General features: G+C 35.4%; 1 protein-coding gene across 9 annotated transcripts in view; it reads left to right on the top strand.

Moving 5' to 3' along the window:
• SLTM (SAFB like transcription modulator) overlaps positions 1 to 15,746 on the top strand; it is a 44,692-nt gene that overhangs the window by 25,151 nt on the left and 3,795 nt on the right. For 3 of the 9 annotated variants that reach the window (XM_082445563.1, XM_082445561.1, XM_082445565.1), the window contains 13 exons: positions 231 to 699; positions 1,334 to 1,383; positions 3,543 to 3,661; positions 5,741 to 5,890; positions 6,108 to 6,211; positions 6,310 to 6,476; positions 6,930 to 7,015; positions 7,225 to 7,388; positions 9,790 to 9,970; positions 10,708 to 10,832; positions 11,677 to 11,847; positions 12,390 to 12,704; positions 12,818 to 12,962. In XM_082445563.1, coding sequence (XP_082301689.1) covers positions 231 to 699; positions 1,334 to 1,383; positions 3,543 to 3,661; positions 5,741 to 5,890; positions 6,108 to 6,211; positions 6,310 to 6,476; positions 6,930 to 7,015; positions 7,225 to 7,388; positions 9,790 to 9,970; positions 10,708 to 10,832; positions 11,677 to 11,847; positions 12,390 to 12,704; positions 12,818 to 12,962 — 2,246 coding nt within the window. The remainder of the gene's footprint in view (positions 1 to 230; positions 700 to 1,333; positions 1,384 to 3,542; positions 3,662 to 5,740; positions 5,891 to 6,107; positions 6,212 to 6,309; positions 6,477 to 6,929; positions 7,016 to 7,224; positions 7,389 to 9,789; positions 9,971 to 10,707; positions 10,833 to 11,676; positions 11,848 to 12,389; positions 12,705 to 12,817; positions 12,963 to 15,746) is intronic. The other 6 variants (XM_082445562.1, XM_082445566.1, XM_082445567.1 and 3 more) reach the window with 2 other exon arrangements.

Genomic DNA, 15,746 nt, shown 5'->3' with positions numbered 1-15,746 from the left:
CTCACTTTTGTTGTTTGGTATTTGTATTTAGAGATCATTTTTTCCATGAAGAATAAGTGATCCTGGGTAAAGGATTGTTTATGTTAGTTAATACCCTTGTGTTTTTCTTCCTAACCTTCCATCAGTGCTAATAACTGGCTTTATATTTTCTAGGTCCTATTCTAGCTTATGAATATGAAATTGTTTAAACTTCTTGTTTTGCCGTATTTATTCCTGTTAAATCCTCTTAGATATAGCAGGTTCTGGTGATGGTACACAAGAAGTATCTAAACCTCTTCCTTCAGAAGGGAACCTAGCTGAGGCTGATCACACAGCTCATGAAGAGATGGAAGCTAATACGACTGTGAAAGAAGCTGAGGATGACAACATCTCGGTCACAATCCAGGCTGAAGATGCCATCACTCTGGATTTTGATGGTGATGACCTCCTAGAAACAGGTAAAAATGTGAAAATTACAGATTCTGAAGCAAGTAAGCCAAAAGATGGGCAGGACGTCATTGCACAGAGCCCGGAGAAGGAAAGCAAGGATTATGAGATGAATGCGAACCATAAAGATGGTAAGAAGGAAGACTGCGTGAAGGGTGATCCTGTCGAGAAGGAAGCCAGAGAAAGTTCTAAGAAAGCAGAATCTGGAGACAAAGAAAAGGATACTTTGAAGAAAGGGCCCTCGTCTACTGGGGCCTCTGGTCAAGCAAAGAGGTTTGTTTTTCTATGTCAGTTCTTTACGATACTGAATTCCAGCATTCAATAAGATCACTCTACATTAAGGGGGTGGCTTCAAGACCATGTACAGTAATTAGTACTTATGATCCTGCCTATAATATTTTTGACCGTCATAAGTTACTTTAAAAAAAAAGTTCAAGATCTTCGTAATATGCAGTGTGTCCTACTGATTGCATTGTCGAATTGTCAGCATATATTTGGTTTTTTTGTTGTTGTTTTTTTTTTTTCAAATTGACAATTTTTTTGTGTTTTATTTTTAAAAATCCTTGTGATGATGGTTAATGAACAACTATCAGTCCTAAGAACACAAAATGAAGTCAAGTCCCAGTCCTGAAATCTGGAGAAGATGGCCATATATCCACTGAATAGAATTGTCAGAAAATCTAGATCTTCAGGCATCTTGGGGAAAATCAGTGCAAGAATCCTAAGGGAATCATTTGTTCAAATAACCTAATCTAGGCCTTTGGAATTATTAATTTGTATGAATAGCACTAGTTTGAAATATAGTCAATATCAAGCTGTTCGATTTTTGTTCTTTTGTTTTTGTTTTTTTCTGTTGTTTTTTTTTTTTTTTTTTTTTCAATTTTCTTCTGGTGATTTGCTTCTTTAGCTCTTCAAAGGAATCTAAAGACAGCAAGACATCATCCAAAGATGACAAAGGTAATGGATTTTTTTTTCCTGTTTATTTCAGTGATAAATTGCATATTTTCATTAAAAAGTAATAATTGCCTGGGGTTTCCTTTGACATTATTTAGTCCTCAAAAATTGACATACTAAAATTTTTCGATGGCCTTTATGTAAACAATGGAGTTAGATTACAGCAAATTCTCACTGTGATTGAAGCATTACTTTCTTAATTAATCTGTAAACTGGTATGAATTTGCTTAAAATATATTTGGTCTGTGTTTTTCACATTGTGTTCTAAGCATCTGTATGGAATATTCATATAACAGATATTTAGTTTTCTTATATTAGAATTTCAAGTATTTTATCTTTGATTGCAGTCACTTTTAACCCTTGTACACCACCACAGTCTTTTCCCTTTCTGTCTAGTAGGAAATATGGTATAAACAGTATTTGTGTATATTTGTGGAGCTGAAAGAAAGTCAGTCTCTAACATTTGGTTTTACTTTCTTGATTCTTTAAATCAGGGCACACTTCTGTTAATATAGCCAGTTATACAGTATTTTAATTCTTCGGAATTTACTTCCTATTTGACTTATTTTGCATTGATGAGAGTTTTATGTAGAAAAGTAGTTTTATTTTAATTTTTGTAAGCTTAAAGGTGCATTATTTGATTACTTTTTGTTACTGGGAAGTCTCAGTCTCAGTTTGTCTCCTGGTCATGTGCATTAGTGTCATCTTGTATATGCTGTATACTTGAAAAATATTTCTTGTGTTCTAAAAAAGCATTTTAAGGGAAAATAACACAATTTAGGTACTACAGATTCTGAAAATGCCTCGAGTGCCTGAAAAAGTAACGTGTTCCTTATACTTTATTTAGTATATTTTGTTGGTATATTTTAATAATTAGAAATTTTAGTGGTTGGTTTAGTAATTGACAATTAATTAATTGCATTACCCACGTTCCTTACAGTTTGGTTAATGGATAAGATATAATAAATGTATTAAATGTTATCCTTTAAATTTAGAAGCCTAGTGTAGTCTTAATTAAATGTTAACTTTTTCCTGTCATTAAATTTTTTTTTCTGTAGTTAGAGAAGTATGTGGGCCCAAATGTTACTGGTAAAATAAAAAAGATACACAAACTTCCAGTTAACATTTCATAGCAGATCGTTTGATAAGTACATTTCTTAAGAACACAAATGCAGCAACCATTAATATTTAAAATATTTGAGTCAGGCAAGTGTTGTCTCCTCATAAGTACGCTGACAATAGTTCTTCAACTAAAACTTGTGGCTTGTAATTTTTAAAGCATTAAACATTTTACTCCAGTAATGCAAAGTTATAAAAATTGTTACTTTTGTTTGCTTAGATACTGTTTCCCTTAGAGTGGGTAAGAGTTGTTTTCCAAGTAAAGTCAAATGAATGAAAATTCCTTTTTTATAATAGCACATTTGAAGTAAAGCACCGAAGGATGACTGACCAGGCCTGTATTTTAAGAAATGGCATTTATCTGTATGAAACCATAATTTGTGTATGGAAATAGTGCAGAAATAATTCATATAACCATTTACCTACTCTAAAGGGTTTTGAGGTCTCTGATCTTATTTTTGTAAGTGATTTTAGAAGATTTTTTTTTTTTTTTAAATACAGAGTTATCCAGCTGCATGTGATTCCCACTTTCTCTTACCCTTTCTCTGATAGAGAATGAAGGTGAACTGTGGTTGGCTAGTCTTTGTTATTAAACATTCAAATTCTTGAAAACAGTTTATCCCTTTGTTTAACTTTTCCCTTTGCGCTCCCAAGTTTCTCAGGATCTAAAGCCCACCGCAGATGTAGGTAATTAAGCAGTCTGTACATTCCTAGATGACTACTTCCTGGTTGCCTGTATTTAGTGCAGTGGTTGAGTATAAGTTATTGAGCTTAACAGCAAAAGTCCAAGACGTGTAATTGATTTTTTTTTGCCTACTTTGTCTTAAAATTGGTGCAGTAGGAAATGTACAAATGTTCAGACGTGTTTGTATTATCTGTTATTGTGTTTGATTTTAATAATAGATGTGTAGGATTTTGATGTAGTAAAGTTGTACTATCAACATTAGAGGGTATTATAATTTTGGAAGAATATGGCCCTAATAATTGTGTTAAAAAAAATTCCAATTGCGATACTTAAACTTCTGATATTACATCTATTCTAGGAAGTACAAGTAGTACTAGTGGTAGCAGTGGAGGCTCAACTAAAAATATCTGGGTTAGTGGACTTTCTTCTAATACCAAAGCTGCTGATTTGAAGAACCTCTTTGGCAAATATGGAAAGGTACATTCTTTTTACCTTTTTATCCATCTTTCTGGTATCTCCATTTTAAATAGAGGTTATATTCAAAACAGTATATATAAAACCTAGTTTCTTGTCTGTCTTAGGACTGTTACAGGCATAATTATTGAGTTCTGTAGTAATGGTGAGTTTCATCATATAATCTCACTCTGAGCCCTGGGAATCTTTTATTAAGAGCTCATATTTTGAGCCCATTTAAGCCAAGGACTGAGTTTGATTCATTACATTCATCATGATATTTCTTGGACCTAGAATTGCTGAGGCTGATCTGGTCATCTGGAAAATATAGGTAGATTAATATTAGGCAATGGGATATAGAATATGAGGGAAAAAAACCCAAAACTGATGTGGTCCTTCTCATTATACAAATTCCAGTACAGTGGTGGTGAAAAATGTAAAACTGGTAAAACTTAATCAGAAGTTTTGATATGTGCTGTGAAGGAAGAGTGCAGGGTGTTAGCAGAGGAAGGCTTTACTGTGGTTGGTTCATCAGGAGAACTTTTTCTGGCATATGAGGGGAGCCCTAACAGAAGAGAGAAATAGTCAATGATTTCAAATATTTATTATTATATTTACCAGTATCGGTAAATAGCCATTAATGAGTGTTACAAAAATCTATCCTATTGATTTTAGGAGTTTTTTCTTCTTCTTCTAATTAGAGAGTTACCTGCACATTAAGGAGGTTCTTGTAGATGTCAGATACAGAACACTGAGAATTGTGGTCCCATGATCAGCTGTGGTATATTTTTGGTTCTGTTTTCAACAATTTATTGTTAGAGCTGTAAAAACGGTATTTTGATGTTGGCATTTATTAGGATTAAAACTATATTAGGAAACCATGTACTTATAACAAGGACCTCGGGCTTAAGAATTAAGCTGTTGTTGGGGCAAGTCAGCGTTTCCCAGAGTTGAGATAAAAGCTGATAGCTTCCAGCTACCCACATCATACAGCCTCCTAAATTCCTTACGCTCCTCTTCCTGACACTGCGTCCCTGTTCCTATTTATTCAGCCCTACATTGTTCTCTCTCGCTTTTCTTCTCACTCATCCACCCCTGCCTTGTCTCTCTTAGCTATTCATTTTATAGAATTGAAATTATTTGTCACTTTTATATCGGTATACATTTTAAAAGTACATAGATGGAAAGTATCTTTTTAGAGTGTGTTTTTAGGGTGTTTTTTTAAAAAATTAATCTATTTGTTTTTATTTTTGGCTGTGTTGGGTCTTTGTTGCTGTGCGCGGGCTTTCTTTAGCTGCGGCGAGTGGGGGCTACTCTTCATTGTGGTGCACGGGCTTCTTGTTGTCGTGGCTTCTCTTGTTGCGGAGCACGGGCTCTAGGCGCACAGGCTTCAGTAGTTGTGGCTCACGGGCTCTAGGCGCGCGGGCTCAGTAGTTGTGGCGCACGGGCTCAGTAGTTGTGGCGCACGGGCTTAGTTGCTCCACGGCATGTGGGATCTTCCTGGACCAGGGCTCGAACCCGTGTCCCCTGCATTGGCAGGCAGATTCTTAACCACTGCGCCACCAGGGAAGCCCTAGGGTGTATTTTTAATGTTGCTTTTTTACATGTGGCAGATTCTTTATTTTTGAAAGACCCATTATAGAAAAGTGTTAACACTTACTTAGACACTTTCTAGGAACTTACCCTTTTTGTTTTAATATCTTTAAGAGATTCAGGGTGGGCCTTTGATAGGGAAATTTTGACGCAAATCTAATTGAAAATATTATTTCTTTGCTTTCATTAATTGTGCCATTACTTCATTGATGTGGCTGACTGTGTTTTGGCAATGTATTTGAAAAAAAAAAAAAAGGAAAAAACTAAAAGCAGGTTAGATTGCTTTTTGATATTTTAAATTGTTCCCCTGAATATTTACTGAGTACTTACAGGCAAGGTAGATGGTGATCATAGAATAATATATATCCTAAATTTATCCTTTATCCTGAATTTATACATCCTGAACATATCCTTTAATTTGAATAGTCTCCATTCTGAAGTTTAATCTATTTAGAAATGTATGTGGTTGTAAAGTTGTAAAACTTTCTGAAGTATAATCTCATTTTACAGGTTCTGAGTGCAAAGGTAGTCACAAATGCTCGAAGTCCTGGGGCCAAGTGCTATGGCATTGTAACTATGTCTTCAAGCACAGAGGTGTCCAGATGTATTGCACATCTTCATCGCACTGAGCTGCATGGACAGCTAATTTCTGTTGAAAAAGTAAGCTTGCTTAAGTGTTTATAAAAGGGAGGTTACTTTGAGGGCTAGTAATTTTCAATTTAAAGATGTTACACTGGTAGGGAGTAGAATTAGGAATGACTTTTATTTTTATATATTATTCATTTCTGTTTTCCAAATTTTCTACCATCAACATACTTTTTACAAACATAAAAATGTAACGTTAAAACACATATTTTTTCCTGTTTAAACCTTTCAGGTTAAAGGTGATCCTTCTAAGAAAGAATTGAAGAAAGAAAATGATGAAAAGAGTAGTTCAAGAAGTTCTGGAGACAAAAAAAATATGAGTGATAGAAGTAGCAAGTAAGGATTTATTTTGTTGATAAGCATATAGACTTTTTTGGTACACTGATGAAGTAGTCCTCATTTTGTTGTTTTCTTGCTTGGGGTGGTATGGTTAGGACACAAGCCTCAGTCAAAAAAGAAGAGAAGAGGTCGTCTGAGAAACCTGAAAAAAAAGAAAGCAAGGATACTAAGAAAATAGAAGGAAAAGATGAGAAGAATGATAATGGATCAAGTGGCCAAACTTCAGAATCAATTAAAAAAAGTGAAGAAAAGAAACGAATAAGTATGCTATGCATCTTTCTTCTCAATCCCTTTCTAATGCATCCTACAATTTAATTTTTACAGTGGAAGGGGAAACTTGAGATTACAATCCAGATAAATATTTAAACTTTGTTATTAGAAAAGGAGGTAGAAAAGGAGGTCTAATAGACTGATTGTCCTCTCCTTTTCTACTGTTAGGAGACAGATATCTTCTTCCACCTAAGCCCATTTACTGTTAAATCTGAGTCATTGAGTAATAGCTATGTAATAGATCTTTTGGTATCTCTGAAAGTATTTATGTTAGCGGATCAAGCTTTAAAAACTCTTTAAGTTCTCATAGAATAAGTTTTTTATTTCATGTATTGGTTTATGAATATTTGGTTGTCTAAGAATTCAGCATTTTTACATTATATTTTCTTTTTTACTGAAATATTTTTAGACATTTGCTTGTCTAATTTTTTTTTTTTCCTCTTAGGTTCAAAGAGTCCAGGACATATGGTAATACTAGACCAAACTAAAGGAGATCATTGTAGGCCATCAAGAAGAGGAAGATATGAGAAAGTAAGTCTCTGAGGCAGATGTTGTTTACTATTCCACCTGTTCCCAAAAGAAGATAAGTCAGTGTCTCTAACCATTTGCATACTTCCATGCTAGAAAACCTAAGAAAAGGGGAATGTCATTACTCATTTAAGCTTTTTAAATGACCAGCTCAACTTGAAAAAACAAAATTATTTTAACTTGTAGTCCTGTTGTAATTTTTTTTTCTACAGATTCATGGAAGAAGCAAGGAAAAGGAGAGAGCTAGCTTAGATAAAAAAAGGGACAAAGACTACAGGAGGAAAGACATCTTGCCTTTTGAAAAGATGAAGGAACAAAGATTGAGAGAACATTTAGTTCGTTTTGAAAGATTGCGACGAGCAATGGAACTTCGAAGGTAGGAAAAGAGTCTATTTTATACCTGTCTTTAACTATAGGTACATCTTTAACACTAGTTATAAACCAGATTTCTGGAAATTGTATTCCTACAGAAAGATATTTGCCACTTTTAAGAAGTGCAGTAAAACCTAATGATTTCTTAAGTTTGCGTAGTATTTTACGATTTACAAAATACCTTTCCATCTATTATCTCTGTCTTGACAGTTCTGTAAGGTTAGTTATGTCCATTATATAAGTGAAAAAAATGGAGGCCCAGAGAGGCTAAATGACTCTTCCAATGCCACATGGCTAATGAGTGGCAGAGTCGGGACTCAGACCCAAGTCTTCTGACTCCAAGTCCAATGCTCTTTCCTCTACTCCAAAGCTGCCGCCATAAAAAACATGACTTTAAAGGAAAAATTGATTTTTGAGATAGGATAGTCTCAATGTAAGGTATAGTGGTCAAATAATATGTTGACATTTTAGGGAAAACTTATTGTACTTTGAATTAGAGACCAAGTGAAGGCAGATTTACCCTGTGAACCTTATTGTGTTAAGCTCTGTCCCAAAGCAGGCATTCTTTTTAAAACAAAACGAGAACAAAACATTTCTATTTTTAGTGGCAATATCTCAACAGTTCATCATGAGTGCCAGTTTGCTTTCATATATCAACTTTTGGATGCCACTTAAAATATTCCTGTGAAAGTGTTTCATAATATAAATTTCCAAATATTAACCTATACTGTCAAATGGTCACTTACAATGAAATTTCATCTATTCATTCACAAGAGTGCTCGGAACTACCAGAGCTACTTTTAGCAACTTAAATAATACTGTGATTGCCGCACAGTTTACCTAAAGGAAATAACCCTTGCATTACTCAGAAGCTTTGTTGGATGAGGTCTCAGCACGCTTAGCCTCCTGTTTAGAGGACCACAAGTTGAGAGGAGGGTGGGAGTGGGAGTTATTAGGCAGCACTCCTCAAACCCATTAGACCAGCACCCCTTTCATAGTAAACAAAAGAGTTGCAGCACCTTCTTTACTAATCTGAAACGAAATTGGTATATAATATACCTACACATACAAATATATGAAAAATATCAATATAAAGCCTTAACTGTAATACGAAGGAAAAATGAAAGTAATTTGTAATGAAGCATATATTCCAGATATGAATGTTTAGGCATGACTCTCTAGAAGATCTAATGAAGTAGTCAGATGTTTGCACCCTTCTTAAGACTCAGTGAGAATGTGACAGCTACAAACACAGATTGATAGCGGTTTGTCATATTGGTGAGTCAAATACCAGGAGTGTTGTTGACGTTATGACATGATTTCTGAAATGGTGAACAACTCTTGGTGAAGTTCTCAAGAAAGTATAATTTTCCCTCTTACTTATATGGAGTTGCATTCCTGGAAACTTTAGTGTACATAAAACCACGCCAAAGCAAATGAACCTAGCATTTATTAAAAATTAGTTAAGTTCTAGAGCTAGATTTTTTTTTCTAGAGGTGATTTTGTTTTGATGACATGAATGTCCATTATGGCATCTGAAAGGTATATTAGGAGTGTTGGACAGTTTTTTGTTATGCAGAACTATCTTGACTATTCCACACATCAGAAGATATTTAGAATCCTTGGTCCCCTTCACTAATTGCTGGTAACCGCCCATGGTCATTGTGATAATTAAAAATGCCCCTCAGATTTCCATGGGGGCGGTACTGAACCGTTGAGAACCACTGGGTTACTAGGGGAAGACATGGTGATAGACAAAATACACTGGGTGCCTTAAAGTAAGGAAATGATTTTAAAAAAAAACAACTGTTAAAAGTCTTAATATAATAACTTAATTTAGTTGAGCAAACATTTGAACTACCTCCTGAATCAAAGAAGCATGTTACCTGGAGCCATCTATTATGGGCCGTGAACACTCCAAAAGAGGCTTTGAGGCAGCCGTTCGTTGTATATAGCGTTTGCTATAATTCGTGCTGATGGGTATGATCCCAGGTTATCAAAAATAGGGTCTACCTCATTTAAGGAGACAGACTGTATCCTATTTTTCTATCAAAAACAGTAGAAGTTGTAGTTTTGTAAATTCATGTATGTAGAATATCTCCTTTTAAAAATGTTGATTAATTAATGGGCTGTTATAGTGGGATTTTTATTTAAACAGGAATCATCTAAGAGGCAACTACTCTATAAAATTCAGCTGTTCAGTTGACAGTCTTAATAAATAAGTGACAGTATTGAAATCTGTTTAAAGTTTTATTTTGAGTTCTCTTTCCGATTACATTAAAACTACTTAGAATGAGTTGAAGTTTAAAATTGCCAACCTCAGGGAAAAGTACAAATTCAAAAGCTATTCTCTTTCACACAGTGCTAGCATAATTTAAGTATTTCTAAATACTGATTTTTGTTAGACGAAGAGAGATTGCAGAAAGAGAGCGTCGAGAGCGAGAACGCATTAGAATAATTCGTGAACGGGAAGAACGGGAACGCTTACAGAGAGAGAGAGAGCGCCTAGAAATTGAAAGGCAAAAACTAGAGAGAGAGAGAATGGAACGCGAACGCTTGGAAAGGGAACGCATTCGTATTGAACAGGTGCAGTCAGAAAATCTTTTCATCTTAAATAACTGACCTTTTTCAAACCCTGTGATTTTTGCCCTAAAATTTGCTTTACATGTTGTAAAGCTTCTATAGAATAAGTTTAGCTAATGAGCATTTATTAAGTGTCCCTGAAAGATAACAGTGAATTAGGTGCTAGTTAAAAATACATTTAGTCATGACTTTGTTCTAGCCAATTGGTAATACCTCGAGCTCTGCAATATCATGGCAGCCTAATAGTCTGAGCATAGGACTATGAGTCCAGAGTAGTTGTAATCCAGGCTCTGTCACTATCCCATTCTTAGAAAATAACTATTTCCTTACATATTATAGTGGGAGTGATTTCCCAAGGCTGGAAGGAAATAATGCCTCTCTTTGCAGAATTGCATCCAAGGTTTTAAGGCACTTAATCTTCATACATATTAAGAACTCTATTTCTAATTCCCTTTAGGTGCTTTTGTTTAAAATTATTCAACTAAATCTGACCTTCCAAATTTAAAAAATTGCCAGCTTTTAACACCCAGTCTCTGTTAATTTTAATGTTGCAGAACAATAGTCATAGCTTAGATTGCTAATTACTGAAGTCAGATTTTTTTATTTGTCCCAGGTATGTGTTTTGCCTGGTGCTTGCCTATGATGGTTTCTTAATGACAGGATTAAAACAAAGTTGCAAATATACTTACCTTATGTTTTCATTTTGCATTGGTTGGTTCTTCCTTCTATGTTATCTGAAGGAACGACGTAAGGAAGCTGAACGTATTGCTCGAGAACGAGAGGAACTGAGAAGGCAACAGCAGCAGCTTCGTTATGAACAAGAAAAAAGGAATTCTTTGAAACGCCCACGTGATGTAGATCATAGGTAGTTGCTTACTTTCTTTAACAGTAGTTTACTATCTTATTCCTTAGTCCAAGCTAAGACTAACTCTAGAATTGGAGAGTACAGGCACTCATCACTGGAGTAAAGGGTCATGATCAACAGGGATGGGAATGATTGCAGTATTGAATTGGACCCAGTGCATTGTCAAGTAGAAGAGTCTGCTCTTCTTTCTATTTCCCTTCCTAATGCAAATGTTTTTCCACTATGACTGGAAATACATGGTAGACTTCAGCAGTGGCTCTCAAACTCAGACCCATTTTGAAAATTCTTACAGGGTAGTGCAGCAGATGGTACAGAAATCAACGTCATAAATTTGGGAAGACTAAAATATAGATTCTGTATGTGTTTACATTCATGGTTCTTAATAGATTTCAAAATACAATATAGTCATTTAATTTTCTCATTACACATTCTGTGAGATTTAGTTGATAGTGTTGAGAAATAAGTGGAGTGAATGAATTGTGCTTGGGACTGACCCCTCTAACCTTTCCAAAGTTAAGTATAACCAAAAAGGCTGTATACACCTAGTTAGAATTTTATTATAAAGTGGTATCAAGTATTTATCTTATTTGTCTTTTCCATTTAGTAATTTGAAAACAGACAATTTTTCAACTATTTTCTTTCCTGTGAAATTCCTCTAATAACTATACGACTTTGTATAATAATAATATTTTGCTAGCTTGTTCTTGTAACAGAATGTTTTGTCTTGAGTTTATTAGCCCTCTGTATCCACAGTTCCTAGCATGTGGTATGTATGGCTCCAAGTAGGTGTTATTTGATTGTTGTAAAACTCATTTATATAAACGAGCAAATATTTCTCTTCAAGGCGAGATGATCCTTACTGGAGCGAGAATAAAAAGTTGTCTCTAGATACAGATGCACGATTCGGCCACGGATCTGACTACTCTCGACAACAGAATAGATTTAATGACTTTGATCACCGAGAGAGGGGCAGGTTTCCTGAGAGTTCATCAATACAGTCTTCATCTTTTGAAAGGTAAACAGATTATGTTGAAAAATGCTGTATTTGGTATATGAGCCTTGTTAGTGATAGTTTGGTTCTCTATTAAAATCTTAAGAAGTACAGGTCATAACTGAGTGTTCAGAACAAATCATATGTTTGGTTTTTGTATTTGTTAATGAGACTGTGATTCAGTATTCAAAATTAGTTTTAAAGGCCACCATAACACAGTTAAGTAGGTTGGTTTTATCTTCTTAACCTTTAAAACTAAGTGGGAGTACTGTTAACTTTGAATGGGCCTCAACTGTGAAGAACAGTAAAATATCCCTCAGGTTGGTAGTGACTTGAGTGTTTGATGTAATTTCCCTTGGACGGCAAAAAACCAACCTTCATGCCAGACATTTAGCTCAATTTAAAAGAATATAGGTTATTATCAATAATTGTGGCTATTTTGGTCGCTTTGCCTTAAGTTAATTTTTAAAGAAGGTGTTATTATTGTAGGTTATGCAAATAAAGTTAAGAAGAATAAGGCCAAGTAAGTACTTCTCAGGACCTGTGTTCTTTGTTTTGAATAACAGGCGAGAACGTTTTGTTGGTCAAAGTGAAGGGAAAAAAACACGTCCTTCTGCACGAAGAGAAGATCCAGGTTTTGAAAGGTATCCCAAAAATTTCAGTGATTCCAGAAGAAATGAGCCTCCACCACCAAGAAACGAACTTAGAGAAACAGACAGGCGAGAAGTACGAGGGGAACGAGATGAGAGGAGGACAGTGATCATTCATGACAGGCCTGATATCGCTCACCCTAGACACCCCCGAGAAGGAGGGCCCAATCCATCTAGACCCACCTCCTGGAAGAGTGAAGGAGGCATGTCCGCCGACAAACGGGAAGCAAGGTATTTGTGTAGTTTCTAATGACTAGCTAGTGGTGGGTTATAATGCATTTGGGTTTTTCGAAAAAAGGTATAATAGAGTTTGATTGTGTATGTTTTTGGATTTTGTTTAACAGAGTTGAAAGGCCAGAAAGATCTGGGAGAGAAGTATCAGGGCACAGTGTGAGAGGGGCACCCCCTGGGAATCGCAGTAACGCTTCAGGCTATGGAAACAGAGAGGGAGACAGAGGAGTAATCACAGACCGAGGAAGTGGAGCACAGGTAAATGCTTATGCAGGTTTATTGTCAACTCTCCAGAAATAAATTTAAAGGACTTATGAGACACATTGTATCTGTAGTATCATTTGGGTGTGGACTAGACTAGTTAGATTAGAATGATTGAGAGTTTCTTGTGAAAGATCTTAATGCCTCTTGTATTTTCAAGTCAGTAGTTGAATATAGTAGTCCAGAGAAGCAGGATACTAGCCCTGAAATTTTTTTTTTCCTTCCAGTTTTATTGAGATATAATTGATATACAGAAAGAACTGTGTAAGTTTAAGGTGTACAATGTAATGATTTGACTTACATACATGATGAAATGATTGTAGTCCTGAAATTTTTATTAAACTTCCTGCTAAAATTTGAGAATTGTTACATTTGGTAGATGAGCCTTCCTAATGATGACTGGCTTTATTTCTTTTTTAAGAAATTGAGGCTTTCAAACTAGATGGGAAATCTTGGGCCCCTACTTGTGTTTCCCTTTCACCTTTTCCTTTTTTTTGTTTTTGTTTTTTGTTTATAATACTCTCTCTTTTCTCCCACCTTATTAAGTAGCTTAAAGTATAGAACTGAAATAAAACCATTGTCTCTTTTTTGCTCTTTTATTTTTAAAGGTAGGTAAGTGGAATATTTTGTATTTGCCTTTTTTACTCTTGTGACGCTTTATTGACTTGAATATTTTCTATTAAGAAGTCAATGAATCTCGACAGAGGACATCTCTTAGCAATTCAAATGAGCAAAAACCTTTTACCTGATTTGAAAGCATTGTGTCGATGAAATACTGGCATAATATGGGTTGAAGGTAGCAGAGATAGAATATTCTCTTAAATTACATACAAAAAAGAATTCTGAAGTGTGTGTGTATGTGTATGTGTGTCTCCATCCTTCAGCCTGTAGTATACTCTGGTGCTCTGTTTTGTATTTGAATACATATTGGGTTTTGTAGCAACATTTTTTACCAGAAAATTTTTTAATCTCTTGGCATTCTAGTTAATACAACTCTGCACTTTCCATTTCATACAAAGCATTTTTGAAACGGATTTGGGCCTGCTGGGATTTATTAAGTTTTAATGTTTCTAGTAAGTAGAAATGTTCAATAGATGAATTCATTGAGCTATTTATCCTGAATAGAACATTTAAGATTTGTTACATAATCCAGATATTCTGCCTTAGTTAGAGTAAAATTTAAGTCTCATAGACTAGTGCCCTTGCATTCAGATACCCTTTTTGCAAAAGGTATCCTGAGGGAAGAGATCCTGTTCCTCCCTTGGAAATTTGGTTTTCATGGTGTTGGTCTATAAGCTGTTCTGACTGTAGTATTGGGTTGGCAAAAAAGTTCCTTTGGTTTTTAAGTACAAATAAAAGACACATTTTTCATTTTCACCAAGAACTTTATTGAACAACGTATTCACCGTTTTGTTCCACTACCTTCTGCCATTTTTCAGGCAATTTCATGATTCCATCTTCCCAAAACTTTTTATCTTTTTGAGCAAAGAACTGTTCCAGGTACCTTTTACAGTCTTCCAGGGAATTGAAATTTTTCCCATTAAAAGAATTTTGTAAAGACCAAAATAAGTGGAAAGGCGAAGGTGCAATGTCTGGTGAATACGGCGGATGAATCAGAACTTCCCAGCCAAGCTGTAACAGTTTTTGCCTGGTCATCAGAGAAACATGCGGTCTTGCATTATCCTGATGGAAGATTCTGCGTTTTCTGTTGACTAATCTGGACGCTTTTCATCGAGTGCCACTTTCAGTTGGTCTAATTGGGAGCAGTACTTGTCGGAGTTAATTGTTTGGTTTTCTGGAAGGACTCCCTTCTAATCCCACTATATACACATCACCTTCTTTGGATGAAGACCAGCCTTTGGTGTGGTTGGTGGTGGTTCATTTCACTTGTCCCACGATCTCTTCCGTTCCACATTGTAGTACGGTATCCACTTTTCATCGCCCGTCACAATTTGTTTTAAAAATGGAACATTTTTGTTACGTTTCAATAGAGAATCGCATGTGGAAATACGGTCAAGAAGGGTTTTTTTCACTTAACTTACGTGGAACCCAAACGTCAAAGCAATGAACATAACCAAGCTGGTGCAAATGATTTTCAACACTTGATTTGGATATTTTGAGTATGTCAGCTATCTCCCACGTGGTATAATGTTGATTGTTCTCAATTAATGTCTCAATTTGATTGCTATCAACTTCAACTGGTCTACCCGACTGTGGAACATCATCCAGCGAGAAATCTCCAGCACAAAACTTCGCAAACCAACCTTTGACACGTTTGATCAGTTACAGCATCTTCTCCATACACCTCACACATCTTATTTTGTTTCAGTTGCGTTTTTACCTTTCTTGAAATAATAAAGCATAATATGCCAAAAATGTGGCTTTTTTTCTTCCATCTTCATTATTAAAATGGCTACACAAAAATTCACCAATTTTGGGTTTTTTTTAAATGCACGCTGATATGACAGCTGTCACAATACAACTTAACAAAATTGTTTTGAATGAAGTTAAAGACAACTAAGCGCCACTAGAACCATCCTACGGGAAAACCGAACGAACCTTTTGGCCAACCCAATATATATCTCTGTAGGGCGCCTTCAGATTTCTGCAGGCTAAGTATCATAACTTTTGACTCTTTTTTTTCCCTCAGATCCTTAGTTCTCTGCTTTTGTTTCTTTATGTTCACTATTCTTTTTTTTTCATAGTCATGGGTGTAAGACCTTGTAAGAGCCATAGCACTAACTAGTACTGTGTACAGTAAGATGACAGCTCCTGTTTCTA

Source organism: Balaenoptera physalus (assembly GCF_965194825.1).
Source record: "Balaenoptera physalus genome assembly, chromosome: 2".
Lineage (NCBI taxonomy): Eukaryota > Metazoa > Chordata > Mammalia > Artiodactyla > Balaenopteridae > Balaenoptera > Balaenoptera physalus.
Note: the sequence above shows the minus strand (reverse complement) of the source record. Positions and strands in the feature narration are given on the sequence as shown.